This window comes from Saccopteryx leptura, chromosome 3 (assembly GCF_036850995.1).
Source record: "Saccopteryx leptura isolate mSacLep1 chromosome 3, mSacLep1_pri_phased_curated, whole genome shotgun sequence".
NCBI classification, from domain to species: domain Eukaryota; kingdom Metazoa; phylum Chordata; class Mammalia; order Chiroptera; family Emballonuridae; genus Saccopteryx; species Saccopteryx leptura.
The window spans coordinates 282,707,273-282,734,430 of NC_089505.1; the positions used below are offsets into that span (position 1 = coordinate 282,707,273).

Consider the following 27,158-nt stretch of genomic DNA (forward strand, 5'->3'; position numbering starts at 1 on the left):
GACCACACCCATTGGACTCCAGGGGCCAAAACCTTCTTATACACCAACAAAATGTGAAGGCAGAGAAATGCAACACAAATGAATCAAGAGAAATCCCCAGAAAAGGACCTGAATGAATCAGATATAACCAAATTACCAGATGCAGAGTTTAAAATAATGATTGTTAGGATGCTCAAAGATCTTACAACAACAATAGATGGTCATTACGAACACCTAAATACATAGCAAATATAAAAAAAGGACATTGAAATAATAAAAAAGAATCAGTCAGAAATGACAAATACAATATCAGAAATGAAGACCACAATGGAAGGAATAAAAAGCAGGATGGATGAAGCTGAGGATCAAATCAGAGAATTAGAGGGCAAATAAATGAAGGCACAAAAGCAGAGCAGAAAAAAGAAGAGAGACTCAAAAAGTCTGAGGAAACTCTAAGAGAGCTCTGTGACAACATGAAGAGAAATAACATCCACATCATAGGGGTTCCTGAAGAAGAGAAAGAACAAGGGATAGAGACTTTGTTCAATCATATCATAGCTGAAAACTTCCCTAAATTAATGCAGGAAAAAGTCTCACAAGTTCAAGAAGCACAGAGAACTCCATTAAAGAGAAACCCAAAGAAATCTACACCAAGACACATCATAATTAAAATACCAAAGCTAAATGATAAAGAGAAAATATTAAAAGCTGCTAGAGAAAAAAAGGCTATCACCTACAAAGGAGCCCCCATAAGGATGACATCCAACTTCTCAACAGAAACACTTGAGGCCAGAAGAGAATAGCAAGAAATATTCAAAGTAATGCAGAACAAGAGCCTACAACCAAGACTACTTTATCCAGCAAGACTATCACTTAAAATCGAAGGAGAAATAAAAAGCTTCCCAGAAATAAAAAAAAAAACTCAAGGAATTCACTACAATCAAACCAATGCTGCAAGAAATGCTAAGGGGCCTGTTGTAATCACATCAAAGGGGAAAAGGAATATAGAAAAAGAGGAATACAGCTTTAAAGAATAAAATGGCAATAAATAATTACATATCAATAATAACCTTAAATGTAAATGGATTAAATGATCCAATCAAAAGACATAGGGTAGCTGCATGGATAAGAAAACAGGACCCATACATATGCTGTCTACAAGAGACACACCTTAAAACATAAAACAAAAGATACATTAGACTGAAGGTAAAAGGATGGAAAAAAATATTTCAAGCAAATGGAAATGAAAAAAAAGCTGGGATAGCAATACTTATATCAGACAAAATGGACTTTAAAACAAAGGCTATAGTAAGAGATAAAGAAGGTCACTACATAATGATAAAGAGAGCAATCCAACAGGAAGATATAACCATTATAAATATCTATGCACCTAATATAGGAGCACCTAAATATATAAAGCAGACTTTGATGGATATAAAGGGCAAGATCAACAGCAATACTATAATAGTAGGGGATTTCAATACCCCACTAATATCACTAGATAGATCCTCAAGAAAGAAAATTAACAAAGAAACAGCAGACTTAAAGGACACACTAGAACTAGATCAACTTGATTTAATAGATATCTTCAGAACCTTTCACCCTAAAGCAGAAGAATATACATTCTTTTCAAGTGCTTAGGGTACATTCTCTAGCATAGACCACAAGTTAGGGCACAAAAGCGGTCTCAACAAATTTAAGAATATTGAAATCATATCAAGCATTTTTTCTGATCACAATGGCATGAAACTAGATATCAACAACAGAAAAACTGAAAAGTACTCAAGCACTTGGAAACTAAATAGCATGTTATTAAATAACGAATGGGTTAACAATGAGATCAAATAAGAAATAAAAAATTCCTAGAGCCTGACCGGGCGATGGAGCAATGAATAGAGTGTCGAACTGGAATGAAGAGGACCCAGGTGTGAGACCTCGAGGTCACCAGTTTGAGCATGGGCTCATCAGGTTTGAGCAAAGCTCACCAGCTTGTACCCAAGATCGCTGGCTTGAGCAAGGGGTTACTTGGTCTGCTGAAGGCCCACGATCAAGGCACATATGAAAAAGCAATCAATGAACAACTAAGGTGTCGCAATGAAAAACTGATGATTGATGCTTCTCATCTCTCTTTGTTCCTGCCTGTCTGTTCCTATCTGTCCCTCTCTCTGACTCTCTCTCTGTCTCTGTAAAAAAAAAGAAAAAAGAAAAAAAATTCTAGAAACAAATGATAATGAGCATACATCAACTAAAAATTTATGGGACACAGCAAAAGCAGTACTGAGAGGGAAGTTCATAGCATTACAGGTATACATTGAGAAGCTAGAAAAATCTCAAATAAAAAACTTGACCCTTCATCTAAAAGAACTAGAAAAAGCACAGCAAGTAAAGCCCAGAGCTAGTAGAAGGAAGGAAATAATAAAGATCAGAGTGGAAATAAATGACATAGAGGCTAAAGAAACAATACAGAAGATCAATGAAACCAGGAGCTAGTTCTTTGAAAAGGTAAACAAGATTGATGAACCTTTAACCAGACTCATCAAGAAAAAAAGAGAGAGGACTCAAATAAATAAAATTAGAAATGAGAGTGGAGAAATAACAATTGACACAACAGAAATACAAAATATTGTAAGAAAATACAATGAAGAACTGTATGCCAAAAAATTAAACAACCTAGGTGAAATAGACAAATTCCTTGAAACATATAATCTTCCAAAAATTATTCTGGAAGAATCAGAAAACCTAAACAGGCCATTTACAACAAATGAGATCGAAACAGTTATCAAAAAACTCCACACAAAGAAAAGTCCTGGGCCTGATGGCTTCACTAGGAATTCTACCAAATATTCAAAGATGAACTAACTCCTATCCTTCTCAAGCTATTTCAAAAAATTCAAGAGGAAGGAAGCCTTCCAAGGTCCTTTTATGAGGTGAGCATAATTCTGATTCTAAAACCAGGCAATGATAAACACAAAGAAAGAAAATTATAGGTCAATATCCCTGATGAATTTAGATGTTAAAATTCTCAACAAAATATTAGCAAACCGGATCCAGCAATATATGAAAAATATCATACATCATGATCAAGTGGGATTTATTCTGGTGAAGCAAGACTGGTACAATATTTGCAAATCAATCAATGTGATTCATCACATAGACAAAAGGAAGGAGAAAAACCACATGATAATTTCAATAGATGCAGAAAAAGCATTTGATAAAATCCAGCACCCATTCATGATCAAAACACTCAGCAAAATGGGAATACAGGGAACATACCTCAACATGATAAAGGCCATCTATGACAAACCCACAGCCAACATCATACTCAATGGGCAAAAATTAAAAGCAATCCCCTTAAGATCAGGAACAAGGCAGGGGTGCCCCCTTTCACCACTCTTATTCAACATAGTTCTGGAAGTCCTAGCCACAGTAATCAGACAAGAAGAAGAAATAAAAGGCATCCAAAATGGAAAAGAAGAAGTAAAACTATCACTATTTGTAGATTATATCATATTGTATGTAGAAAACCCTGAAGTCTCAGTGGAAAAACTACTGGACCTGATAAATGAATTCAGCAAGGTGGCAGGATATAAAAGTGATACTCAGAAATCCGAGGCATTTTTATACACCAACAATGAACTTTCAGAAGGAGAAATTAAGGAAACAATCCCCTTCACTATTGCAACCAAAAAAATAAAGTATCTAGGGTAAATTTAACCAAGGAGATTAAAGATTTGTACTCGGAAAATTATAAAACATTGATAAAAGAAATCAAGGAAGATACCAACAAGTGGAAGCATATACTGTGCTCATAGTTAGGAAGAATATACATTATTAAAATGTCTATATTACCCAAAGCAGTTTATAAATTCAATGCAATACCAATTAAAATACCAATGACATACTTCAAAGATATAGAACACATATTCCAAAAATTTATATAGAACCAAAAAAGAACACGAATAGCCCCAACAATCTTGAAAAGGAAGAATAAAGTGGGAGGTATCACACTTCCTAATATCAAGTTATACTACAAGGCCATTATACTCAAAACACCTTGGTACTGGCATAAGACCAGGCATATAGATCAATGGAACAGAACAGAGAACCCAGAAATAAACCCACACCTTTATGGACAACTGATATTTGACAAAGGAGACAAGAGCATACAATAAAGACAGCTTCTTTAACAAATGGTGTTGGGAAAATTGGACATCTACCTGCAAAAAACTTACGCTATGCACAAAATAAAGTCAAAATGGATAAAAGACTTAAATGTAAGTCGTGAAACCATAAGCATCTTAGAAGAAAACATAGGCAGTAAGCTCTCCGACATCTCTCGCAGCAATATATTTGCAGATTTATCTCCACTGGCAAGTAAAATAAAAGACAGAATAAACAAATGAGACTATATTAAACTAAAAAGCTTTTGCACAGCTAAAGACAACAAGAACAGAACAAAAAGACAAACTACACAATGGGAGAACATATTTGACAATACGTCTGATAAGGGGTTAATAACCAAAATTTATAAAGAACTTCTGAAACTCAACACCAGGAAGACAAACAATCCACTCAGAAAATGGGTGAAAGAAATAAATAGACACTTCTCCAAAGAGGACATACAGATGGCCAATAGGCATATGAAAAAATGCTCAACATCACTAATCATTAGAGAAATGCTAATCAAAACCACAATGAGATATCACCTCACACCAGTCAGAATGGCGCTCATCAACAAAACAACACAGAATAAGTGCTGGCGAGGATGTGAAGAAAAGGGAACCCTCCTGCACTGCTGGTGGGAATACAGACTGGTACAGTCACTATGGAAAACAGTATGGAGATTCCTCAAAAAATTAAAAATGGAACTGCCTTTTGACCCAGCTATTCCACTTTTAGGAATACACCCCAAGAACACCATAGCACTGTTTCAAAAGGGAAATGCACCCTATGTTTATGGTAGCATTGTTCACAATAGCGAAGATCTGGAAACAGCCCAAGTGTCCGTCAGTGGACGAGTGGATTAAACAGCTTTGGTACATATATACTATAGAATACTACTCAGCCATAAGAAATGATGACATTGGATCATTTACAACAACATGGATGGACCTTGATAACATTATACTGAATGAAATAAGTAAATCAGAAAAAACTAACAACTATATGATTCCATACATAGGTGGTACAAAAAATGAGACTCAGAGACATGGACAATAGGGTGGTGTTTATGGGGTGGGGGTAAGGGAGGAGAGAGGGGAGAGTGGAGGGGCACAAAGAAAACAAGATAGAAGGTGATGGAAGACCATTTGACTTTGACTGATGGGTATGCAACATAATCAAATGTCAAAATAACCTGAAGATGTTTTCTCTGAACATATGTACACTGATTTATCAATGTCACCCCGTTAAAATTAATAATAATAAAAAATGAATAAAAATTTTTTTTTAATTTTTTTAAAAATTTAAAAATTTACCCTTTGTAACAGCATGTACAGACCTGGAGAGTATCATGCTAAGTGAAATAAGCCAGTCAGAGAAATATAAGTACCATATGATTTCACTCTAATGAACAAAAATAAACTAACAAATGAAGTAGAAACAGACTCACAAATAGAGAACAGACTGATGGAAGGTGCTTAGGAGGCGGGGTGAAAAATAAAGGGATTAAGAAAAGAAAGAAACCTCGGACACAGACAATATAGTATGGTGATTACCAGAGGGATGGGGGGGAGGGTAAGGGGAGGTAAAAGAGGTTAAAGTGGGGATAAATGGAGATGGAAGGAGACTTGACTTTGGGTGGTGAACTCATGATACAATATAAAGGTAATGTAATATAAAACTGCACACCAGCCCTGTCTGAGTAGCACAGTTGGTTAGAGAATCATTCCAGTACTCCAAGGCTGAGGGTTTGATTCCCAGTCAGGGCACATACAAGAATCAACCAAAGAATGCATAAACAAATGAACAACAAATCTATGTCTCTCTTTCTCTCCCCTTCCCTTTCTCTCTCTAAAAATTAATAAAAAGTTAGATTTGCACACCTGAAACCTATATAATCTTATTAACCAATGTCACCCCAATAAATTCTTAAAAATAAAATAAAGAATTACCCTTCCATAGATTTAGAAGTAGTTTTCTTAAGAATCTCATCTGCATAAATTTTTAACTACTAAGTAATTCAAAATTTTCTTTATAATAATCTTTAAGGTTATGCATAAAAGATGTTCCTCTGAAAATTGATATCAACTGTCATCTCTACATTTTTTTCAGAAGTATAAAATATTGTTTATCTTTACTTTTTTCAAGATCTGGAAAGGCAGCCTGACCAGGTGCTGGCTCAGTGGATAAAGCGTCAACCTGTGACACTGAGGACCATTTTCGAAACCCCGAGGTCGCCAGTTTGAGCGTGGGATCATAGATATGACCCCATGGTCGCTGGCTTAAGCCCAAAGATCACTGGCTTGAACCCAAGGTCACTGTCTTGAGCAAGGGATCACTGGCTCATCTGGAGCCACCCAGTCAAGGCAGGTATGAGAAAGCAATAAATGAACAACTAAAATTCTGCAACAAGTTGATTCTTCTCATCTCTCCCACTGCCTTTTTATCTGTCCCTCTCTCTCTCTTTCTCTCTCTCTTTCTCTCTCTCTCTCTCTCTCACACACACACACACACAAACACACACACACACACACACACACACACACAGCCTGGAAAGGCTAATGTTCATTAAACTGAGATCAATTATGATTTTAAGTTGAACACCTTCTACACAGAAAACTCATCTCTCAAAGACACCTGATGGACTTTAGGCAACTGTAAATGTTCAGAAATTCTTTCTTATAATGATCTGAGGCAAAAATATATATATATATATATCAGAGATAACTCCCAGATCAGTGTTCTTTTCATTCTATTAAATTTCAGCTTGAATGAGGTCTTTAGATATCCAGGTTATAATATAAATATAAACAACTGCAAAATAAAGTGTAAAAGATTTCTAGTAGATCCTACAGAAATGATGACAATACTTTTAAAAGCATTATTTTTGTTGTAGCAAAATCCATTATAGAATTATTTTAAATAATGTGAATTACTTTAAATAATATTTTTTTAAAAAACCTTTTGTGTTGGTTACCTCCATTTAATCTAACAATTGCATTAGAAAAACAAATTTAGAAGAGGCATCATTTGTTCCCTAATAGTACGTGTTACAACTTATGTGAAAAAGTAAGTCAAGAATGTATTTTTTCCCAAACTGATTTTGTATTACTTTTTTCTTTCTTTTGAGAGAGAGACAGGAGCATGGAGCTGCTCCTGCATGTGTCTTGACCTGGATTCCAACCAGTAACCTCCGTGCTCCAAGCAATGCTGCATCCTTTGGTTGCTTCCCATGTGTGCCCTGACTGACGATCAAACCTGCAACCTTGTCGTTTCCAGGCAATGCTCTTAAGGACAGAGCTATTACTGGCCAGGGCCAGCATTACTTTTTATTTAGCACCTTCAACAACCCTATGAAAACAAATGATTATTCCATTTTTATTATAATAAGGTAATCACATACTACATATACGAGCTTAAACAAATTGAACTAGCTCGATCTTCCTATCTTTCCATATCTTGCTTATAAACCCTTATTTGAATAGTCAAACAGGAAGGACTATGTATTCAGATATGCCTCAAAATCCAGTCCTTTTTGGTCTTACCATTTTGACAGATCATTAAACCACTGAACCTTAGTGTCCTCATCTGTATAATGGGAGTAATATGATGATTGGGTAAAATAAATGAATTAAGGGAGTAATACCATGTCAAGCACAGAGCAGCTGTATAACAAATGTTAATTCCCCTTCCACCCCCATGATGCAAATTAAGAAACTTAAAATAAGGTATAGGGAGCATTTATCCATTAGACATAGAAATGTTTGAGAACTACAAAATAAAATCTACTCGTACCAATTAGAAAACTCTTTAAATGCCTACACAATGCAACATGCTGCCAATTTATAGTTAAATATAATTTTCTAAATATGTCATCACATTGAAAACAATTTTCTTTCATTTTCAGTAATTTATAAGCATGTACCCAACCAGTAACTGTCAAGAAATCATAACCCATCATGAGTTGAATGTTAAACCCAGTCAAATGTCAAAAGCAATTGCAGTACATTTTTAAAAAAAAAGTTTATTCATTGTCTCAAGTGTGTGGATTTAAATATATTCTATTCTTTTTGAAATGGAGTGAAGTCCTCCTCTGCCGCACCCATTAAAATAAGATTTTTAGTCTGGGAAAGGTTTATGGTTTAAGAAGTCAGAATGCAAAGGGGAGAATGCAACAACTTTCTGAATACACCCATGGCAAAGGAAAGTTAACTCCTCTCTAATCCTGAAATACAGCTACTGCAGCCACAAGGAAATCAAAAAGCATTTATCAGCTGTTCTGGGCACTTGTCCCGTTCACCCCCTCGAGAGCTTAGGGATTTTCGCTTTCTCCAGCCCCGTAGTTAAGGAAGACTAGAACACGCTGGCAGGGTGCTGACCACTCCCGTCACTCCCCGAGATCCAGAGTTTCACAGGCAACGCCCACCCAAATCTAGAGACCCTCCCTACACCTACCCCACCCACCACGCCCCAAGATTCGAACTTGCGTAAACCAAACTAAGAAAGGTTGGAACGTTCCCTCTCCCCCTCCCTCCGCCCGGTTGCCTGGTCCCCACGCCCAGCTGCCACGCAGCCAGTCCTCCTGCCCTCCTTTAGACTGCTGGCTTCATTATCCAGTAATACGCATGTGCAAAACCGTGCCGCCTGGTAAACCTTCATCCAGCTGGGACGGAGCGGTAGGCGGGACCCATCTTTTTGCGCACGCTCCAGACATGCGCAGTGCGGGGGCTGAAGCGCCAGACGTCGATTTGGAAGTTCCGGGGAGGGAGCGCATGCGCTAGCGTACGCGTTGCCGGCGAAGAGGGGAGCCTGACGACTCGGAAATTTGAATACCTTTAGCATGGAGTGCGACCTCATGGAGACTGACATCTTGGAGTCGTTGGAAGATCTAGGGTAAGAGTACCAGGGCACGGATCTCCCAATCCCCACTCTGCCGCCCCCCACCCCGGAACACCTCACGAGTCCCTGTCGGAGACACCTGCCTCTCCACGCCTCACCTCACCCCGTGGCTCCTGCTGGCTGTCGCCTCCCTAAGGCTCCGCGACCCCAGTGCCACGTCCACTGTCTGCCCTACAGTTCGGACCCCTCCAATGCGACGTCCTTAGGCCTGCCATGTGCTTCTTGCATTCGAGTTACCCGCAGGGTTTGTCAGTCATGCGTGTCATTGTCTGGGCACCGGTTCTCGCCAGTCCCCTCGCTGAGCTTCTCTTCTCGCTCTCCATCCTCCTGCCCTACCCCCTCACCCCCTAGAGGTTGCCAAAGTTGATTCTCTGATTTCCTACTTGTCCTCCAAACTTCCTAGTCCTGTCTTGAGCCCCTGCTCCTACCCCACCCCACTTGTCTCAAAAAAAGCTGCTCTGCTCAGTCATCACTGTATGCACCCAGGCTTCCCTAAGCCACATGTCTGTGCGCTGCATCGGCTCCGCTCGCTACCTCGCTTGTGCACCTAACTTGTCACCACCTCCGTGGGAACCACTGTCAGTCTCTCTAGACTCTGACACGTCTTTGGGCCATTATTAGCCATTACCTTACTCTTAGGGTCGTCTTCACCCGCCAAATCCCTGCATGTTTGTTGTGCGTTTTGTCTCCCTTTCTGACAGTTAACTAACCCTAATTCATCTTATGTAGAAGTTGGCAATAAGGCTTCTTATCTCACTGGGTCACCCAGATCAGTGTACTCTATTAAAACTTGAAAACATAGGACCTCTTGGATTAAATGTTGTTTCAAAAACAACTCGTATTATTAAATATTTGCCTTTAGGTACAGTGTCAAAAAAAAACTTACAGATTTAACTAGCTGTATTTATAACTTCCCCTAGGCATTCGCATAACATGGAAATATTTAAAGGAAATCTTTCTTTGAGAAAGTACACTGTGAGAGTTCCCAAAGTTGGCTGTCTTAAGTAACTTAGATACTGATGAATTACCATTCTTTTTTTTTTCTTTTTTAACTTGCTTTGAATTATCATGAAGATTCCAGACTTTAGGGGGCTTATTTCTTTGACTAGTGCCTAAGTAAAAGTTGTTCTGCAAAATGGGCTCTCTTGGTAGACATCTCAGGAAATTGCTTGCTCACACATGAAGCCGTTCATTCAGTAAATATTTTTGAGGAACACTTATTTCTGTGGGGGTGTTGGTCTGAGGACTTAATGGTACAAAGTGAGGAGGAAGGGAGAAGTTCACACTGTAAGAATATAGGATGAGGAAATCTGCCCCTAAACTAGTAAAGGACCCCTTTACTACAAAAAGAAATGAAGTCCTAGAAGCTTCTTAAAAGTGACACTTCAGATTAGTGTTGAAAGAGCAGTGGAATGAGAGGACAAGGTAGACCTTACTTAAATGTAGTCATTCAGTATGGATAGAGATTGTCTTTACCCAGCAATTGTTAATGGGTGCTGTTTCTTCCCATTGTTGTTCTTTTACCCTCTTTTAACTATATTTTTCTTCTCTTGGGTACTATAAAAGTAATTGTTACTGTACTAATTAATCAAAAAATTAAGATGGGTTGTAACATAAACCATGGGATTTTCTAAAAACTTTGCTGTGAGTTTCAATCATAACTACTTAGTTGGGTGGCTTTCAATCATTAAAATTTAGCCTTACTTGATTGATGTGTACTTTTAAAGAATATACTGAGAAATACTAGAATTAAATGACTATCTTTTATCTCTAAATTGGCATCTGGTAGAAATTCAGTAACTACTTGTAAAATAAAAGAGCAAAATCTAAATATGTAACACAAGGAGACACTAATAGTCTAGTCTCTTTATTCCAATGTCGAATATAGGGTTTTAAATCTAGAAGCCAGAGTATGTATAATCTTATTTTTTGTGTAACACATTTTCCATTCTGTTCAACGTATACACATGTAATTGTATTTTAAAAGGATCAAATATTGTCCTTTGTATAACATCTCTGTACCACTAAACATCAAATTATCTTAAGCATATTTAATATATCATCTTTACTAATAGGGCTTTAATTAATATTTTATTTAAAAGACGATAAGATAATCTAAAGAATATGTATTTTAAAATTACTTTGAGAATGACAAGATCCTTAATTCTAGCTATATTCTAGCTATATTCTAGATTGGAGTTCATTATCTCTATTGCCTTTTATGATGAATATTTGAACATTTAATACCTTTTTTAAATTAGATTTGAATCACGTACAAAGGACTAGGTTTCACTGTACCAGTTCACCCAAAAATCAACTCGTCAACAATTTTTAAACTTGACGTTTCTTTGGTACTAAGGTCTTACTAGTCTTAACTCTCATTAAATATAGAAAAAAGGAGACAAACGATTAATTGGAAAATTTTTGCTTTTAAAGAAAGTCATTAAAATTTATTTCTAGAAAAATATCTAAAAGAAATAACCTGAGTTTTATTTCTGAAATAAACTATAGTATAATTAGCTATCACTTATTAATCTGGTTTTAATTCTCAATTCAGTTCAAGTAAGAAAATAAATCTTTGTACAGTAAAAGCTTTCACTAAATGTTGAGAAGTTCATATAATTTAGGAGTACATTATATGTGATTCTATTAAATATTCACCTATATTTTGAAGAGTTTAAATGCAGTTACCATTCAGCTTATTTTTCTTATGGTTTAGTATAGTTCTGATTTTTATTTATATTTGTAAGTTTAGAAATTGGTCACCATAACTTATCTTTATTAAACTATTGCTTAATTATACAAATAATACATAATTATATTGTGTCTGTAATATATTAGCAATGATTTTATATTCTTCTGAAGTGTGGTTTCTTAACTCGCCAGTTACAAGGGTTCATTGTTAGAAGATGGCGCTCTGTCTCAGGCAGTCTCTGCTGGAGCCAGTTCTCCTGAGTTTACCAAACTCTGTGCTTGGCTGGTGTCTGAATTAAGAGTGGTCTGTAAACTGGAGGAAAATGTGCAAGCAACTAACAGTAAGTAAACGTTCAGTTTTAGGTGCAAAATATAAAAATAAAATTTGGATATTGTCAATTGAACATTATCAGTTCTAAAGTTCTTTGTAAATATTTTAAAAATTGTAAAGTAGCCAAATACGTTGCCTCCATTGTTTTTAGAGAAAGGTGATTCAGAAGTTGGAAATACAGAATATAATAATACATTATTAAAATTTTGTTAAAGACCCTATTACTAAGATACAGAAAAATGGAGACAAACATAGCATACGTGAACTTTGCATTCTTTGTAAAACATGACTTGTGTGATCTTAAATTGGGAGCTAACACTAGAAATTAGTATGTTTTTCTTTTTGGACTACCAGATTCCCAAAGTACATATAGCATGTAAAGTAAATGCATTGTAATTGTTAAATGTAGGGAGAAAGAGAATACTTAATTTGGAAGTTTTCTGTATCTTAAGAATATATCACTAGATATATACCACACAACCAGATCCAACACCACCAGATTTATGGCATTGAGAACTGTTTTATATTTGCCAATTTTGTTATTGTTTTAGCACTAGTTTGTTCATTCTGCAAAAGAGACAGAGGTTTGGAACCTGACACTCTACCATCTGGTTCCCTTCTACCATAGGTAAAACTATAATAGACAAAGAAAAATGCCTACCTGTTAATCCATCCTTATGGAAAACTAGACACATAATCCCATTTTCTTTTTCCAGAATTCCATTGTGAAGAGTTCATACTTGTATGTAGTATATTTAATGTGTACATGTTAGTTGCATCTAATTCTAATTTTTTTTTTTTCATTTTTTTTTTTTTTTTCATTTTTCTGAAGCTGGAAACAGGGAGAGACAGTCAGACAGACTCCCGCATGCGCCCGACCGGGATCCACCCGGCACACCCACCAGGGGCGATGCTCTGCCCACCAGGGGGCGATGCTCTGCCCATCCTGGGGGTCGCCATGTTGCGACCAGAGCCACTCTAGCGCCTGAGGCAGAGGCCACAGAGCCATCCCCAGCGCCCGGGCCATCTTTGCTCCAATGGAGCCTTGGCTGCGGGAGGGGAAGAGAGAGACAGAGAGGAAAGCGCGGCGGAGGGGTGGAGAAGCAAATGGGCGCTTCTCCTGTGTGCCCTGGCCGGGAATTGAACTAATTCTAATTTTTAAGGAGACTATAGTTCAACAGTTATGATAGCAGCAGCTTGCATTTATTGAGCACATACTATGTTCTAAGTATTTATATTTTACATGTGTTACATTTAAACCTCAGGACAATCCTGTGAGGCAGGGTTTTTTAAAAATCAATTTTAGAGAGAAAGGGAAACATCAATTTGTTCTACTTATTTATGCATTCTTTGGATAGTTCTTTTATTATTGGTTGATTTTTAGAGAGAGGAAGAAAGAGAGAGAAAGAGAGGGAAGCATTCATTTGTTGTTGCTTTTTATTGTACGTGCATTGGTTGCTTCCCATATGTGCCCTGACCGGGGTTCAAATCCACAACCTTGGTGTTTCAGGAAGATGCTCTATCCAACTGTGCTACCTGGCTAGGGCAAGGTAGGTTTTATTACTCGCTGAAACATTAACCCTTTGAGTAGTGAGTTTTTTTTCATGCTCACTGTCCCCCAGGAGTGAGGTTTTTTTTTCAAAAAATGAAATTAGTTCCAGTTACAGTTTTATTAACTTAAAATCATGTTTGTTTGATAACCAATTTATGGAAACAAGAACATACATTTGCCTTTTTTTAATGTTGCCTTACACATTTTTAAAATAAAAATTTTTGTACAATCATACTCTGGATGGTCAGGAGGCACGAGGACGTACATGAACATTTGTACTACTCAAAGAGTTAAACCAGGAAACACAATGAGAATAAACACGTTGCCTGACGTCACACATTCAGTAAATCATAAAGCCATAGTGCTACCAAACATTGCCTCTTGGCCTAACACTTCAGAGATTGTAAGAACTTTTGAATAAACACCTATTCTAGACAGTAACTATTTATATAACTTGGAACCCCTCTGTTCCATTGAAAACATTTTATAGAAGCCAACACATAAAACAGGTAAAAGTGTAGCTGTTCTAGTGGAAACAGAGTACTTTTAGCACAACTCTCCCCTCAGCCTGCCAGCTGCCTCGAAAGGAGTTCTGTGGGACTTGAGCTTGCAGAACACAGTTGGAGAAACATTGATAATACAGTCTTCCCATTTTATAGGTGAGAAAAGGACTCATGTCAGATAACTCAAAGTTTGTTAGTTAATTTTTGCCCTTCTGTGACATTGAATAGAGAACCATCAAAATAGTAAGAAAGAAAACATTTTTTCTTGGTTCAACAAGTGAATTCTATACTTTACATGCTATAGAAATACAGAACCACAAGTCAGCCTTGGCTAGGTAGCTGAATTGGTTTGTACATCCTTCCAATATGCTAAGGTTGTGGGTTCCATCCAGGGTCAGGGCACATACAAGAATCAACCAATGAATGCATAAATAAGTGGAAAAACAAATCGATGCCCCCCACCAAATCAATAAATAAAAATAAACATTAAAAGTATAAGTCATGTTCACTACCTTCAAATTTAGTCTAGGTTTTAGAAATTAGATTTGGCACAAATGAAACAGCTGGGTATTAGTAGTAACTAAATGCTTCACTTTGTGGTTCACAGGGAGAGGAAATCCGTGTTGATAGTACTTGGGGAAGGTTTCGTGAAGGAGCAAGACCTCTGGACTTGGGTGGCTAGGTGGGATTTGATAGAGGAGGAGAGGGTAGAGGGCATATCCGTCAAAGGGAATAACGAGTGAAGGCGCAGAAGTGGAAATTAGACTGTAGTAGAACAGCGAGGAGACCTGCCTGGCACAGATAAAGTGAATATTTGTGGATGTGGTAGATTACTGCGAACATAATAATCTGCTGAGAAGGGCAGAGCAGAGAGGCTAGAAGGAATCTTTAAAGATAGAAAAATTAGGTGAGGTAGAAATTAGAAAGCCATTAAAACCTGACCGGCAATGGTGCAGTGGATAGAGCGTCAGCCTGGGACACTGAGGTCCCAGGTTCAAAATGCCCAGATCACCAGCTTGAGCATAGGCTCATTGACATAATCCCAAAGTTACTGGCTTGAAGACCGAGGTCATTGGCTTAAACGCAAGGTCGTTTGCTTGAGCAAGGGGTCACTGGCTCACCTAGAGCCCCCCATCAAGGCATGTATGAGAAAGCAAACACTGAACAACTGAAGCATGCAGCTGAGTTGATGCTTCTTATCTCTCTCCCTTCCTGTCACTCTCACACTCTCAGAAAAAAATAAAAATACAAGCCATTAAAGATTCTCATAAGGGAATAACTTAATGAAAGTACTTAAGAACGAAAATTGTCAATGGTATAAGAAAGAATGAATTAGAAAAAAAGGAACTTGTATTAGGAAAATTTTACTAAAAATTTCAATTTATTTGTGTGTGTGTGTGCGCGCTAATGGGAAAACAATCATTTTTATTAACTAAGATTATTTTAATTCTTAAAAGGCGCAGATGAAGCTGAAGAATTCCAGCTAGAGGTGAGTGGGCTACTAGGGGAGATGAACTGTCCGTATCTGTCACTGACATCTGGGGATGTGACCAAGCGCCTTCTTGTTCAGAAGAACTGCCTCCTTTTGCTCAGTAAGTTCATGGCTACTAGAATGTAGCTGTTTTCTATTTATGTTTTCTGTGACCAGTAAACTAGTTGTTATGGTTTTGTTTCATTATGGATTAAATTCAGAATACTACTTATTTTAAAGAAAACTTGATTAAATTTCCAGCTTAGAAGCTGTTGGTGGGTCTGTGCATCTGTGCACTGGTAGCAGAGTTGTTTTGCAATTGCTACTCTTTTATTGTTTAACTGGTGGTCCTGAGGCTGTTGTGCTTCACCTAATGCAGTGGTTCTCAACCTTTCTAATGCCGTGACCCCGCGATACAGTTCCTCATGTTGTGGTGACCCCAAACCAAAAAATAATTTTGGTGGCTACTTCATAACTGTAATTTTGCTACAGTTATGATTCAGAATGTAAATACCTGATATGCATTATGTATTTTCCGATGGCTTTAGGCGACCCCACCGGGGTCATGACCCACAGGTTGAGAACCGCTGACCTAATGTGACCAGAGATGGTGGTGCTGGAGTGTGTTCAAGTGTGTGATCATCAGACTTGACTGTTCTAGACAGAGCGCATTTCAAATGGACTGGGAAAACAGTGTGGGAATAATGACAGTTGTTTTCGTTTTTTTTAATTAAAATGTTTTGTCTTGTTGATGTTTCTTTGTGGTTGGGTAATTGTTGACGGGTGTCAGTTTTGTTTGTAAATGTAAACTTTTCTGCAATAGTATGTGCTTTGTTCCTGTACTCACTGATCATTGTGGGAAATAAATTATTATAAAAAGTTCTTTCCTTCCATGTTTTTTTCCGTACTAACTACTGTTTCTCTCTTCAACCTGAAAAACAGTAAGTAGAATCACAATTTTGTTCCCTTAAATAAACTCTCCAATAAATTTAACCAGTAGTCTTAATTCAGAATTTTTGTAGCATTCTGAGACACATTTAAATTAAGCTTTGTATAGATCTTATTATGACAAGCACAACTCAGGATTTTAAAAGTATTTGTCTTTACAACCATACTATGGTTTCTAGAAAATGCTACAACTCTAATTTTGAAGGTTTAATTTAAAAACAAACAGAAATGTGTTCATAGCTGTTATACTTAGGCACTAATTATTCCAGATCACTTTCTTAATTTCCCCTTTGTCAAATGATTGTTACTGGGGTGATACATCCATGCGATTAGCTCCTGTTTTAGGTACTGATATTGCTGCATGTAGTTCTTTGCATGCATTTAATAAACTTCAAATTGTATAATTGCTATAACTGGCTCGGCCACAGTGTACTCAGTGACTCTCCTTGGTAGCACCGCTTATCTTTACCAATACCTACTATTTGGCACTTAGAATTTGTTCTTTTACACAGGAAGACAATAACTGTGTGGAAAGGTTAGTAGTAACCCTGAATAGCTAATTCTTCCAAAGAGCTCAGAGTTTGGCCTTTTTAGTGCTGATACTTATAAAAACCACTTTGAGTATAAATATTTATAAAATACCTTTAACTCTTTCCTCTTACTTAAGCAGACTGCCTAGAACATGATTATTTTGGACTCAGGGTCAGTGTTAATAGACTGTTTTAATGTGCTATCATCTCAAAAACTCTTCAGGAAAAATCAGCTATTCTCTCCTCAACTAAATGATTAAGTCAACTGCAGGTTCCTCTTCTGCTCTTTGAGTTCTTCACACCTCCACGCTGCTCACTTCCGTCCTCTTTATCATTGCTTTCGCTGTCCCCGTTCTGAACTGTTCCCTGGTGTGTTTCCTCTGTCGTGCTGATGTGTATGTACATGGACTCATTCTCTGCTCGTTCTGTGTGAATATTTCTCACCCTTTCCAAGTACCAGTTGTCACATCTTGATGCTATAATTTTACCTACTTCTTCCAACACCCTTACCTTACTGATTTGAATCTTAACACATTGCATTTGAGGGGGGAAAATAAACCAACTTCACTAGAATTGTTAGTAAAATAGTAGTCTTCAAATGAGTGGCTAAAAAACTCGGTGTGTCAGGTTATGAAGTATTTTGGCTGTTCATTGGCCTTTCTGGTTGTCAGAACATTTTCTTAGGTAAAGTAAATCAGATATCTAAATTTCTAATAGATGAAGGCTAGTCATCTTTTTATTCATTTATTCCTAACTAGGTTGTCAGTAGGGATAATCTTTTTAGTTTGTTTTGTATTATATTTCTAGTCAGTGCCTTTCCTAGTACTTTGAACACATCAGCTACAGTTAATGCTTTTTGATGGTAATTGTATTGGTGAACTAATTTTGTGAATATCTGAGCTACGTTGAGAACAAATTAATTTAGAGAACAAATTAATTAAATCATATAATATATGATTTTCTAGAACAAGGGTTGGCAAACTTTCTTAAAGGGCCAGGTAATATTTCCAGCTTTGTGGGCCATAAGATCTCTGTCACAACTCTTAACACCGTTGCAGTAGCTGAAAGCAGCCATAGACGATACTGAAACGGATGAATGGGACAGTGTTCCAATAAAACCTTATTTATAAAAGCTGATTATTTTCATGACAGTGGGGTTTTACTGTTTTGATCTTTTAGCTCATACCGTTTGCTATATGGAAACACACTAAGATTTTATCAAACCCATTTAGAATGACCTTTCCAGAAACGTTGCTGTATTTACTGCTCTAGAATAGGAGTTGGCAGCTTTTCAGAAATGATCTGCCAAAATTATATCCCTGTACTTCTAGCCTTACACCTTGAATATAGGAAATAGATATTCATGTTAATTGTTCGTTTGTACTTGTAAACCTGAGTCCAGAAAAGCTCTTTTTTTAAAAACTATTTTTCTAATATTATCAGAAGGTTCTCACTTTGTCACATACCTGAAATCCTGAGATCCAAATGATTCCTAATCATATTATATAAAAATGTAAATGTCCTTGGGAAGGCTAAAGGATAAGATTGAATATTTATATCTCCACGTTGATTACCTGGAGCAGATTGCAGCCCTCATTATACCTGACTAAGCAGTACCCATGGGTGGTACTGATACGAAAGGAGTCTGCCAAGAAGTGATGCGGAAGTTTGTTGTTGTTTTCACGGAGGGGACAAGAATAAAGAAAGGGGGAAAAGGAATACTGAGAAGAATATAGATGGGAGAGGGTTTTGTTTGGTTTTGTTTTGTTTTGTTTTGTTTTTGAACAGCCAGAGGGTGATGTTAGGCTACTGGAGACCATAAGAAAGAAACTTTTGGGAGTTTAGTGCCTTTCTCCTTCTCCTGTAAGTTAAACTGTGACTACTAAAAAATGTTGTTTCACACCAGTGCTAAACAGACTTTCTGAGTATTTGAAGGTAAGAGAAATAGATAGTTATATCACTGAGGCATATCAGTGGTGAGAAGTTAAAAATAATAATAATATAATTTTTGTAATTGTCTCCAAAAATTTGCGACCTGCCACCTTTTACAAATTTGTCAATAGATGCCAACCCCTGTTCTGTAGGCTCCTTAATAGTGGAATGCAAGAATCCTGATTTTTAGATGTGATCTACCTTGATCTTTTAGTTTCAGATAATTGCTTAATTTTAAATCAACCTTTAAAATACATATTGGTTAAATACCTGAATTATAGAACCAGGTTATGTTATGTCATTTGAGGTAAAAATGGGTTTTCTTTCTTGTTTATATCCATTCTTGCAGCTTTAAAAGTTACATATCATTAGGTCTATAGAGTTGTGACTCCAGATTTATGACTATTAACTGTAGCTGTATCTCATTTTGAAATCTTATTTTGTTTACTTCAGCATACCTCATCTCAGAACTAGAAGCTGCCAGAATGCTCTGTGTGAATACTCCTCCAAAAAAAGCTCAAGAAGGAGGCGGTAGTGAGGTCTTTCAAGAGTTGAAAGGCATATGTATTGCTCTAGGAATGTCCAAACCTCCAGCCAATATAACTATGTTCCAATTCTTCAGCGGGATTGAAAAAAAAGTAAGACCTTTAGTACCAGATTGTAGTGTATTAAAGGCATAGTCCTACATTTGTTTGAAATGAAGCAAGTTAATTTCTCTTAATGGGAACCTAATGTGCATATTAATAAGTAATTGTTACTAAATGAGTTTTGGGTTTTAAATCCTAGATGCCTTAAAGAAAAATTAGTATTTTAGTGTTTTTTTAACATGTTAGCATGTTTCTTTTTCAAAAAGGAAACTTTACACTTTGATTTATAAACTGAAATAAGCTAGATATAATGTAAAAAGAATCAAGTCCTTTTAAAAATTATTTTATCATTGAACTTTGATGCAATTAATTTTTAAAGTCTTTATCATTAAATGTTACCACCCTCCTCCCAATTTACTGGACAGAAAGGATGATAGTGTTCTTGGTTTATAATCCAGTCACTTCGTGTCCTACAAGTTTCAATTGGCAAACTAGATTTCTTGACTGCTAACATAATCTAGTATATGAAAATAATTTATGCCACACCTTATCAACAGTGAGGAGGTTTTAAAATAATTTATTAGGAACAAGCAATTTAAATACAAAAATGAATGATTAGAAGGAATGGTATTTGTCATAGCAGAGTTATTCTCTGTATGCATATCTGCTGGACTAAGAATTGGTACATTTGCATTGTGGGGCAGATGGACACCACGATGCACAAATCTGGCTGAACTCTACAGGGGAGCAGCAGTGTACCCGTAGTCCCTATTTTTCTGTGTTTTCATTCATCCATTCAGCAAATACCATGAAGTGCCTACCGTTGTCCGGCACTGTTGTAGGTGCAATGAAGGAATCGTGCTTCCGTAGGCACGTGAGGAGTAGGCAAGTGAGTGTCTTTATTGTGTGGGTCTTGTACATTTCAGAACATCCTCACCTTTGCCTCTGTCAGGAGTCTTCTTTTGGTGGCAAGATATGATGGGACTTGGGAAGATGAGGAGGATATATGTGTTACTATTAGATTTGTTTATTCATTCATTTATGTTTTTGTGTCAGTTAAAGGAAACGTTAGCAAAAGTTCCACCTAATCATGTGGGAAAGCCTTTAATGAAGAAGTCAATGGGACCAGCCCACTGGGTGAGTAGTAGTCACCTGGAGTAAGTTTGCAAGGAACCATCTATCTTACGATATTTTATTGACACTTATAGTTGGGTGCTTTTTAAGTTATAGTTTCTAATACGTAGTTTCCTAGGTGGACATCCTTAGAGTTACTCTTGTGAATCTTGAGTTTTGTACAGTATAATTTTATTTTTGTAAGGTTAGAAACACTTATCATTTGTAGTCATACAGCTGATTAAAATAAATAGAAGTTGCCCTGGCCAGATAGTTTGGTTGGTTAGAGTGTCATACCAGTTTGCAGTGGTTGTGGGTTTGATCCCCAGTCATGGCACATACAGGAACAGATCGATGTTTCTGTCTCTCCCCCTATAAAATAAGTCATTAATATTTTTACAAAATAAATAAATAAATAGAGGTTCAGTATGATGCATGTTTCTAATTGCCAAATGAGTTGCCTTTAAGCCAAAAACCATTAGGCTGAGCTTCATACAATGAATTATGGGAAAGCTAAATGAGAGTTTTGTACTTGACATATTTTTTATTATGTTTTGAGACTTGTATAGCATTTCTTTAATTATGACTTTTATTATTATATTTATTAGCTATTTATTTTGTGCTAAGTGCTGGGATTCAGTTACAAATGAAACACACTTGGAGCAGGGGTCAAGTAGATTTACATTCTAACTTTTAAAAAAAATTTTGTTTCAGGAAAAGATAGAAGCAATTAACCAAGCCATAGCCAATGAATATGAAGTTCGGAGAAAGCTGCTAATAAAACGTTTGGATGTCACTGTCCAGTCTTTTGGTTGGTCTGATCGAGCTAAGGTATACATTAAATAATTTAGAGGGCAGAGTATTTATAGACTTGATTCTTAAGCATCCCTAATACAATTTAGATACATAGACTACAAGAGAAATGCATAGGAAACACACACAGAAACTATTCTTTAGTGAGTTGCTGTGTAGCAATTCTTTCAGTATTTAGCAATAGTGAAAACATTTATTTTTCAGTTTTTATATATTGTTCAAAAAAACTGTATGTTATAGACCCTACTGGAAGGACCCATTTGTGAGAGAAATGGAGAGAGTATCTGAAAATTACCAAAATAATAAATTTTTAAATTATTTTACTATGCTTTAAGCTAATAATTTAATTTCATTGGATTTAGGGGGACCAGATATTATGATCTATTTATAAAGAATTGGAGAATCTGGTAAGACTTATTTTAGCTTAAATGAGATAATCCAGGTAAAGGTCTTGGTCATTCAACAGATAGTTATTAAATATCTGTATCTAGATTTTGGTCAGTAAACGGGAATTAATGGGCACAATTGATTAATTTGACTTTCTTAGAAACCTGAAATGGAACTAAAATTTGAATTTATGTGGAAGCTAGTCCAGATGTTAGTATAAGATGTTCCCTTAATAGTGCATTTATTTTTGGAAATAGGTTTTTCTCTGAATTTTAGTGAATTGACTGAAAATGTTTTTATTTAGTTCTCTAATAATTTTGCTAATATGTTAGTTTCACCTTAGCAAAGTTCTGTCCACTACTGAATTGTTGAGGTAGGTATTTATTGGGTTACAATATTTTAGTGTTGGAAAAGGGTCTTAATAGATCAGTTTTAATTCCCCTCATTCTGCAACTAAAAGAAATGAAGACCTAGATAAACGGGAGACTTTACCCAGTGCTATTGATTTCATGGTTAGTCAGTAGTACCAGGAGTAAATTGTTCTCTTCTGTGATTGCTGTTTAGGAAGTACAAGTCTTAAGTTATCTTTCATAAAAAGAGTTATTTCACCCTCATCGTTGTAGATATAATCCAGAAACAATAACCTACAACTTTCAGCTAGAAAAGCATATAATGATTGATAAAAGTACACTGACCAAGACATTAACACTGTGCCATTAATGGACTTGACAGCTGGCATCCTGGTACTCTGAGCTTCCTTTTATTCTCCTCATTTTTGACATCTTAATAGAGCTGTGTTTAATCTAAGTGATAAAGTTTTTTTTAAACTGTAATACATAATGATTTATGAAATATATAAACATATTGAGGGTAAGGAAGGATTTATACAAATTACTTGCACAAATCTATTTTTTCCACCCCTTTAATGGAATTTATGTACTGATAATCTCACTTTGAAACTTTGTCTTGGCCCTGGTTGGTGGTTCAGTGGATAGTGTTGGCCTGGCATATGGATATTTTGGGTTCGATTCTGAGTCAGGGCACATAGGAAAAGCAACCATTTGCTTCTCTCCCTCTTCTCCCCCTCTTCCCCTCCCACAGCCAGTGGCTCAGTTGGTTTGAGCCTGGCCCCAGGTGCTGAATATAGCTCAGTTGATCTAACAGAACAGTGTCAGGCACTAAAAATAGCTCAGTACTGGAGCATCAGCCTAGGACAGGATTAATCAGGTAGATCCCCTCAGGATGCATGCAGGAGTCTGTCTCACTGTCTCTCCTCACCTTAAAAAAAAAAAAAAACAACAACTTTGTCTTATATTACATTATAAAAATTACTTTTTTTTTTTTCCCTAATTAAGTGAGAGCAGGGTAGGCAGGGAGACAGACTCCCAAACGTGCCCCCACCGGGATCCACCCAGCAAGCTCTATGGGGCAATGCTCTACCCTTCTGGTGCTTGCTTGGTTGCTGAGCAACCGAGCTCTTTTTAGCATCTGAGGCTGAGGCCAGGGGAACCATTCTCAGCACCTGGGCCAACTCTCTTGAATCAATCGAGCCATGGCTGTGGGAGGAGGAGGGCTGGAAAAGCAGATGTTCACTCTTCGGTGTGCCCTGACTGGCAATCGAACCTTGGATATCTACTCGCTGGGCTGATGCTCTACCACTGAGCCAACTGGCCAGAGCCTAGAAATTACTTTTATATGCAAAAGTGAAATTTATTTCACATGTGAAATTTATGCACTTATATCTCACTTTAAAATTATATTTTAAATCAGGTTTATTTGAAACATATGTAACCATTTTCTCAAAGGTGTTTGGTTCCCTTCAGTGACCATGGATTGCATACTCTTTTATTATAGATACAATAGTGATTCTAAGAAAAATGAGTGTAAGATATATTCAGGAAATATTCCCCAAACTATGGAATGACAATCTTTTTATTAAGTATTAAAGAAATTTTTTAAAATAGATCATCTTAACGACAATAGCTGTTTTCATTTTTAGTGTTTTTTCTTCATCCATATATATAACCATCGTAAACATACCTGTCTATATTCAATTTTGTCGCATAATGTTATCGAAACATTCACCATCAATATTTGAGTGCCTGCATATAACTAAAAGACATCAAATAATTTTATTCTTACGCTGGCTTGCTGTGTTTTGTACATTTAGCTGTTGCTTCCAAAATTTAGTAGATAGGGGGTTGTTGCCATTTCTCAAAATTTAGGTTACTTTAATTTACGTTCATTGATTTGTCTGTAAAAAATGTCTCATGTTTGTCTGACCTTGTATTCTCTTATGTGAACTTTCTTTTATACTTTTGTTTATTTATATTTTGTGGTCTTATGTTTGAAATATTTAAATGACTTGCTCAAGGTTTCTAATTTTCTAGTGATTTGCCTTTCTCATTAGAGCTAACAACTTTAATCGTTAACTTATATTTCTACTAAATGGTTAAGGTAGACCCTTTGTTCTTATTCATTATTTATAATAGAGAAAAATTATTAAATAATGGGGGTTCATCTTTGTAAGAAATTTATTGTGTTATGTTAACATAATTAGTACAAATTAATCACAACTAAATGTTGATCTCTTAGTAAACAAAGATGGGAAAATTAAAAGGCAGTGATCTAAGACCAATGGCAGGGGCCTTTTTTAGCCTTACAGTCCAAATGGACCCCTCCGCCCCCTCGATTCCTGCTCTCCTTTACCCCCAAAATACGCACCATCATTTCTTACTGTACTATTACAGAGTTCTTGACTAGGTAGGCACAGTGGCGAATATATAACTTTTTCCCTCCCATCTAGAGCCTAGTAAATACTATTATCAGACATTTTGGAAATATTTTATTTATTTAATATGAGTGTCCCTATGTCATTTTGAAAACTGACATTTGTCTTTGAAAACTTTTTTTCAACAGAGTCAGACAGAGAAATTAGCAAAGGTTTACCAACCGAAACGTTCAGTCTTATCTCCTAAAAGTGCTATTTCTGTTGCCCATCTTTTGGCTGCAAGACAAGACTTGTCAAAGATTTTAAGGACAAGCAGTGGCTCTATAAGAGAAAAGACTGCCTGTGCCATCAATAAGGTGATTAGAGTACATTCAACTTTCTTTCAAATACATTTATTTCTGTTGACAAAATAAATAGTTTAAAATATCTTTCTTATCCCATAGGTGTTGATGGGCAGGGTGCCTGACAGAGGCGGTAGACCCAATGAAATTGAGCCTCCACCCCCAGAGATGCCACCATGGCAAAAAAGGCAAGATGGCCCACAGCAGCCAGCAGGAGGCCGAGGAGGAGGGAGAGGTGGTTATGAACATTCCTCATACGGAGGACGAGGAGGTCATGAACAAGGAGGAGGGAGAGGTGGACGTGGTGGCTATGACCACGGTGGCCGAGGGGGAGGAAGAGGAAATAAGCATCAAGGAGGCTGGACAGATGGAGGGAGTGGAGGAGGAGGTAGCTACCAAGATGGTGGTTATCGAGATTCGGGCTTCCAGCCAGGTGCCTATCATGGTGGCCACAGCAGTGGCTATCAAGGCAGTGGTTATAGTGGCTTCCAAACATCTACTTATACAGGAAGTGGGTACCAGGGGGGTGGATACCAGCAGGACAATAGATACCAAGATGGTGGGCACCATAGTGATCGAGGCAGTGGTCGTGGGGGGAGAGGTGGTCGTGGAGGCCGCGGTGGACGCGGAGGCCAGGGAGGAGGCTGGGGAGGAAGGGGCCAGAATTATCACCAAGGGGGACAATTTGAACAACACTTCCAGCATGGAGGTTATCAGTATAATCATTCTGGATTTGGACAGGGAAGACATTATACTAGTTGAGGCTATAGAACCTTACATTTTGCTAGAGCTCAAGTAATAGAAACTTAGTTTAAGAATCCTGAATCCAGTGTGTATTTTGAATGTGAGACCGCAGGTGGCAGGCAGATTCCTGCTTGGCACACGCATTTTATAGGTCTTCATTCAGTTAAGTTGGGTTTTTTTTAATGGACTTACATAATGCTGTTTATTTGAAAAACACATACATCTCTCCTTTGTATGAAGAATTTTTTAAAGGTAATTAAAATTGCCTTTAATTGACCAGTAGACTAATTCCACAGTCAGAACATGCATACTTTTTTGAAGAAGTTACTTGAATAGATAGTTTTCAATATACAGTTTTGAAAATGAGGATTCTCCTAGATTTTTTAGGTTTGCAACTAGGAAACTTTCCTCATATTAACAATCCACTTATATGTGTTTTCCTTATACAGTTCTAATGTCTGTTTTCCAAGCACAGTTTCTGCCCAGGTTGGCTTTTTATTTGGAGGTTATGCCACAGTTGTTTCATGAGAGAACCTTTAGATCAGTTCCTATTAAATGAGCTCTTCTACAGATAGCACATTCAGTAGCCTTATCCTCTTGATGGAATATGTACCACAAGCTGAACTTGGAAAATCCCGAACACGGCCAAATCCGTCAAGATTATAAAAGCAAACTAAGTTGTGAATCTATAGTACACGTAGGCATATAGTTAAGTACGTATAGCAATTTCAAAACTGACCTGCATTCATTCAAAACAAGTTCCTCCTTCAACCTTATTTTTACTTGAAATCTGCTAGAAGAAACAGCAAACTGAAATTTGTTTTATGCACGAGTTAATAAAATACCACTGGCTCAGCAAATACAAGTTAGTTTGCTTTGGGCAGGCGATTTTTTTTTGTAACGGAAGAAATGCACTACAGAGAAAGAGGACAGATTTTTGCTTAGTGCGGGAGGCCCTTTATTATTGCTGCAGAAAACAAAAGCCTGGCTGAGTTGACGTTTTACATTCTCCTTTACTGAAATCTACATGATGCTTCTTGCTGGGTTTTTGTATACTTAAACATTGTCAAGCTGTGAAAGAAAATGGTTGGAGGTGTGCTTTGTGTGAAAGGTGAGCAATAAAAGTATCTGTATGTTCTCTCTGGTTTTGAGTTTTATTTTAGCTACTTTTTAGATGGAGTTATTCTGGATACTTGCTTCAAGCTTATGAGCTTGCCCCCCCCCCCAAAAAAAAAGAAAAGATGCTTGAGCATTCCCAAAAACATAATTTGTAGTGAAAGATAATCCGGACCCTAGAACCTTAAATTGAAAAAGATCTGTTTCCAAATGTACCTTTTACCTATGATATGCTAGAAAACTTCCTTACTCATATGTGGCCACTGGGTGTAGCTATTGCTACACAGTGTATTAGGCAAAGGTAAATCACGGCCCCATTCTTTTAG

General features: G+C 36.9%; 1 protein-coding gene across 1 annotated transcript; it reads left to right on the plus strand.

Moving 5' to 3' along the window:
* Positions 1-8,883: 8,883 nt before the first annotated feature.
* On the plus strand, positions 8,884-26,854 carry FAM98A (family with sequence similarity 98 member A). Its single transcript, XM_066378524.1, has 8 exons — positions 8,884-9,033; positions 11,926-12,074; positions 15,577-15,711; positions 19,454-19,638; positions 20,644-20,724; positions 21,415-21,531; positions 24,820-24,987; positions 25,075-26,854. The coding sequence occupies exons 1-8, from the start codon at positions 8,981-8,983 to the stop codon at positions 25,732-25,734; spliced, it is 1,548 nt and encodes a 515-aa protein (XP_066234621.1). The 5' UTR covers positions 8,884-8,980; the 3' UTR covers positions 25,735-26,854.
* The last annotated feature ends 304 nt before the right edge of the window (positions 26,855-27,158 follow it).

Excerpts from the sequence above, each read along its gene's own strand:
- FAM98A (XM_066378524.1), top strand. The coding sequence starts at position 8,981 with ATGGAGTGCGACCTCATGGAGACTGACATCTTGGAGTCGTTGGAAGAT. Across the intron at positions 15,712-19,453 it reads GAACTGCCTCCTTTTGCTCA|CATACCTCATCTCAGAACTA; the intron begins GTAAGTTCATGG and ends TGTTTACTTCAG. Across the intron at positions 20,725-21,414 it reads CAATGGGACCAGCCCACTGG|GAAAAGATAGAAGCAATTAA; the intron begins GTGAGTAGTAGT and ends ATTTTGTTTCAG.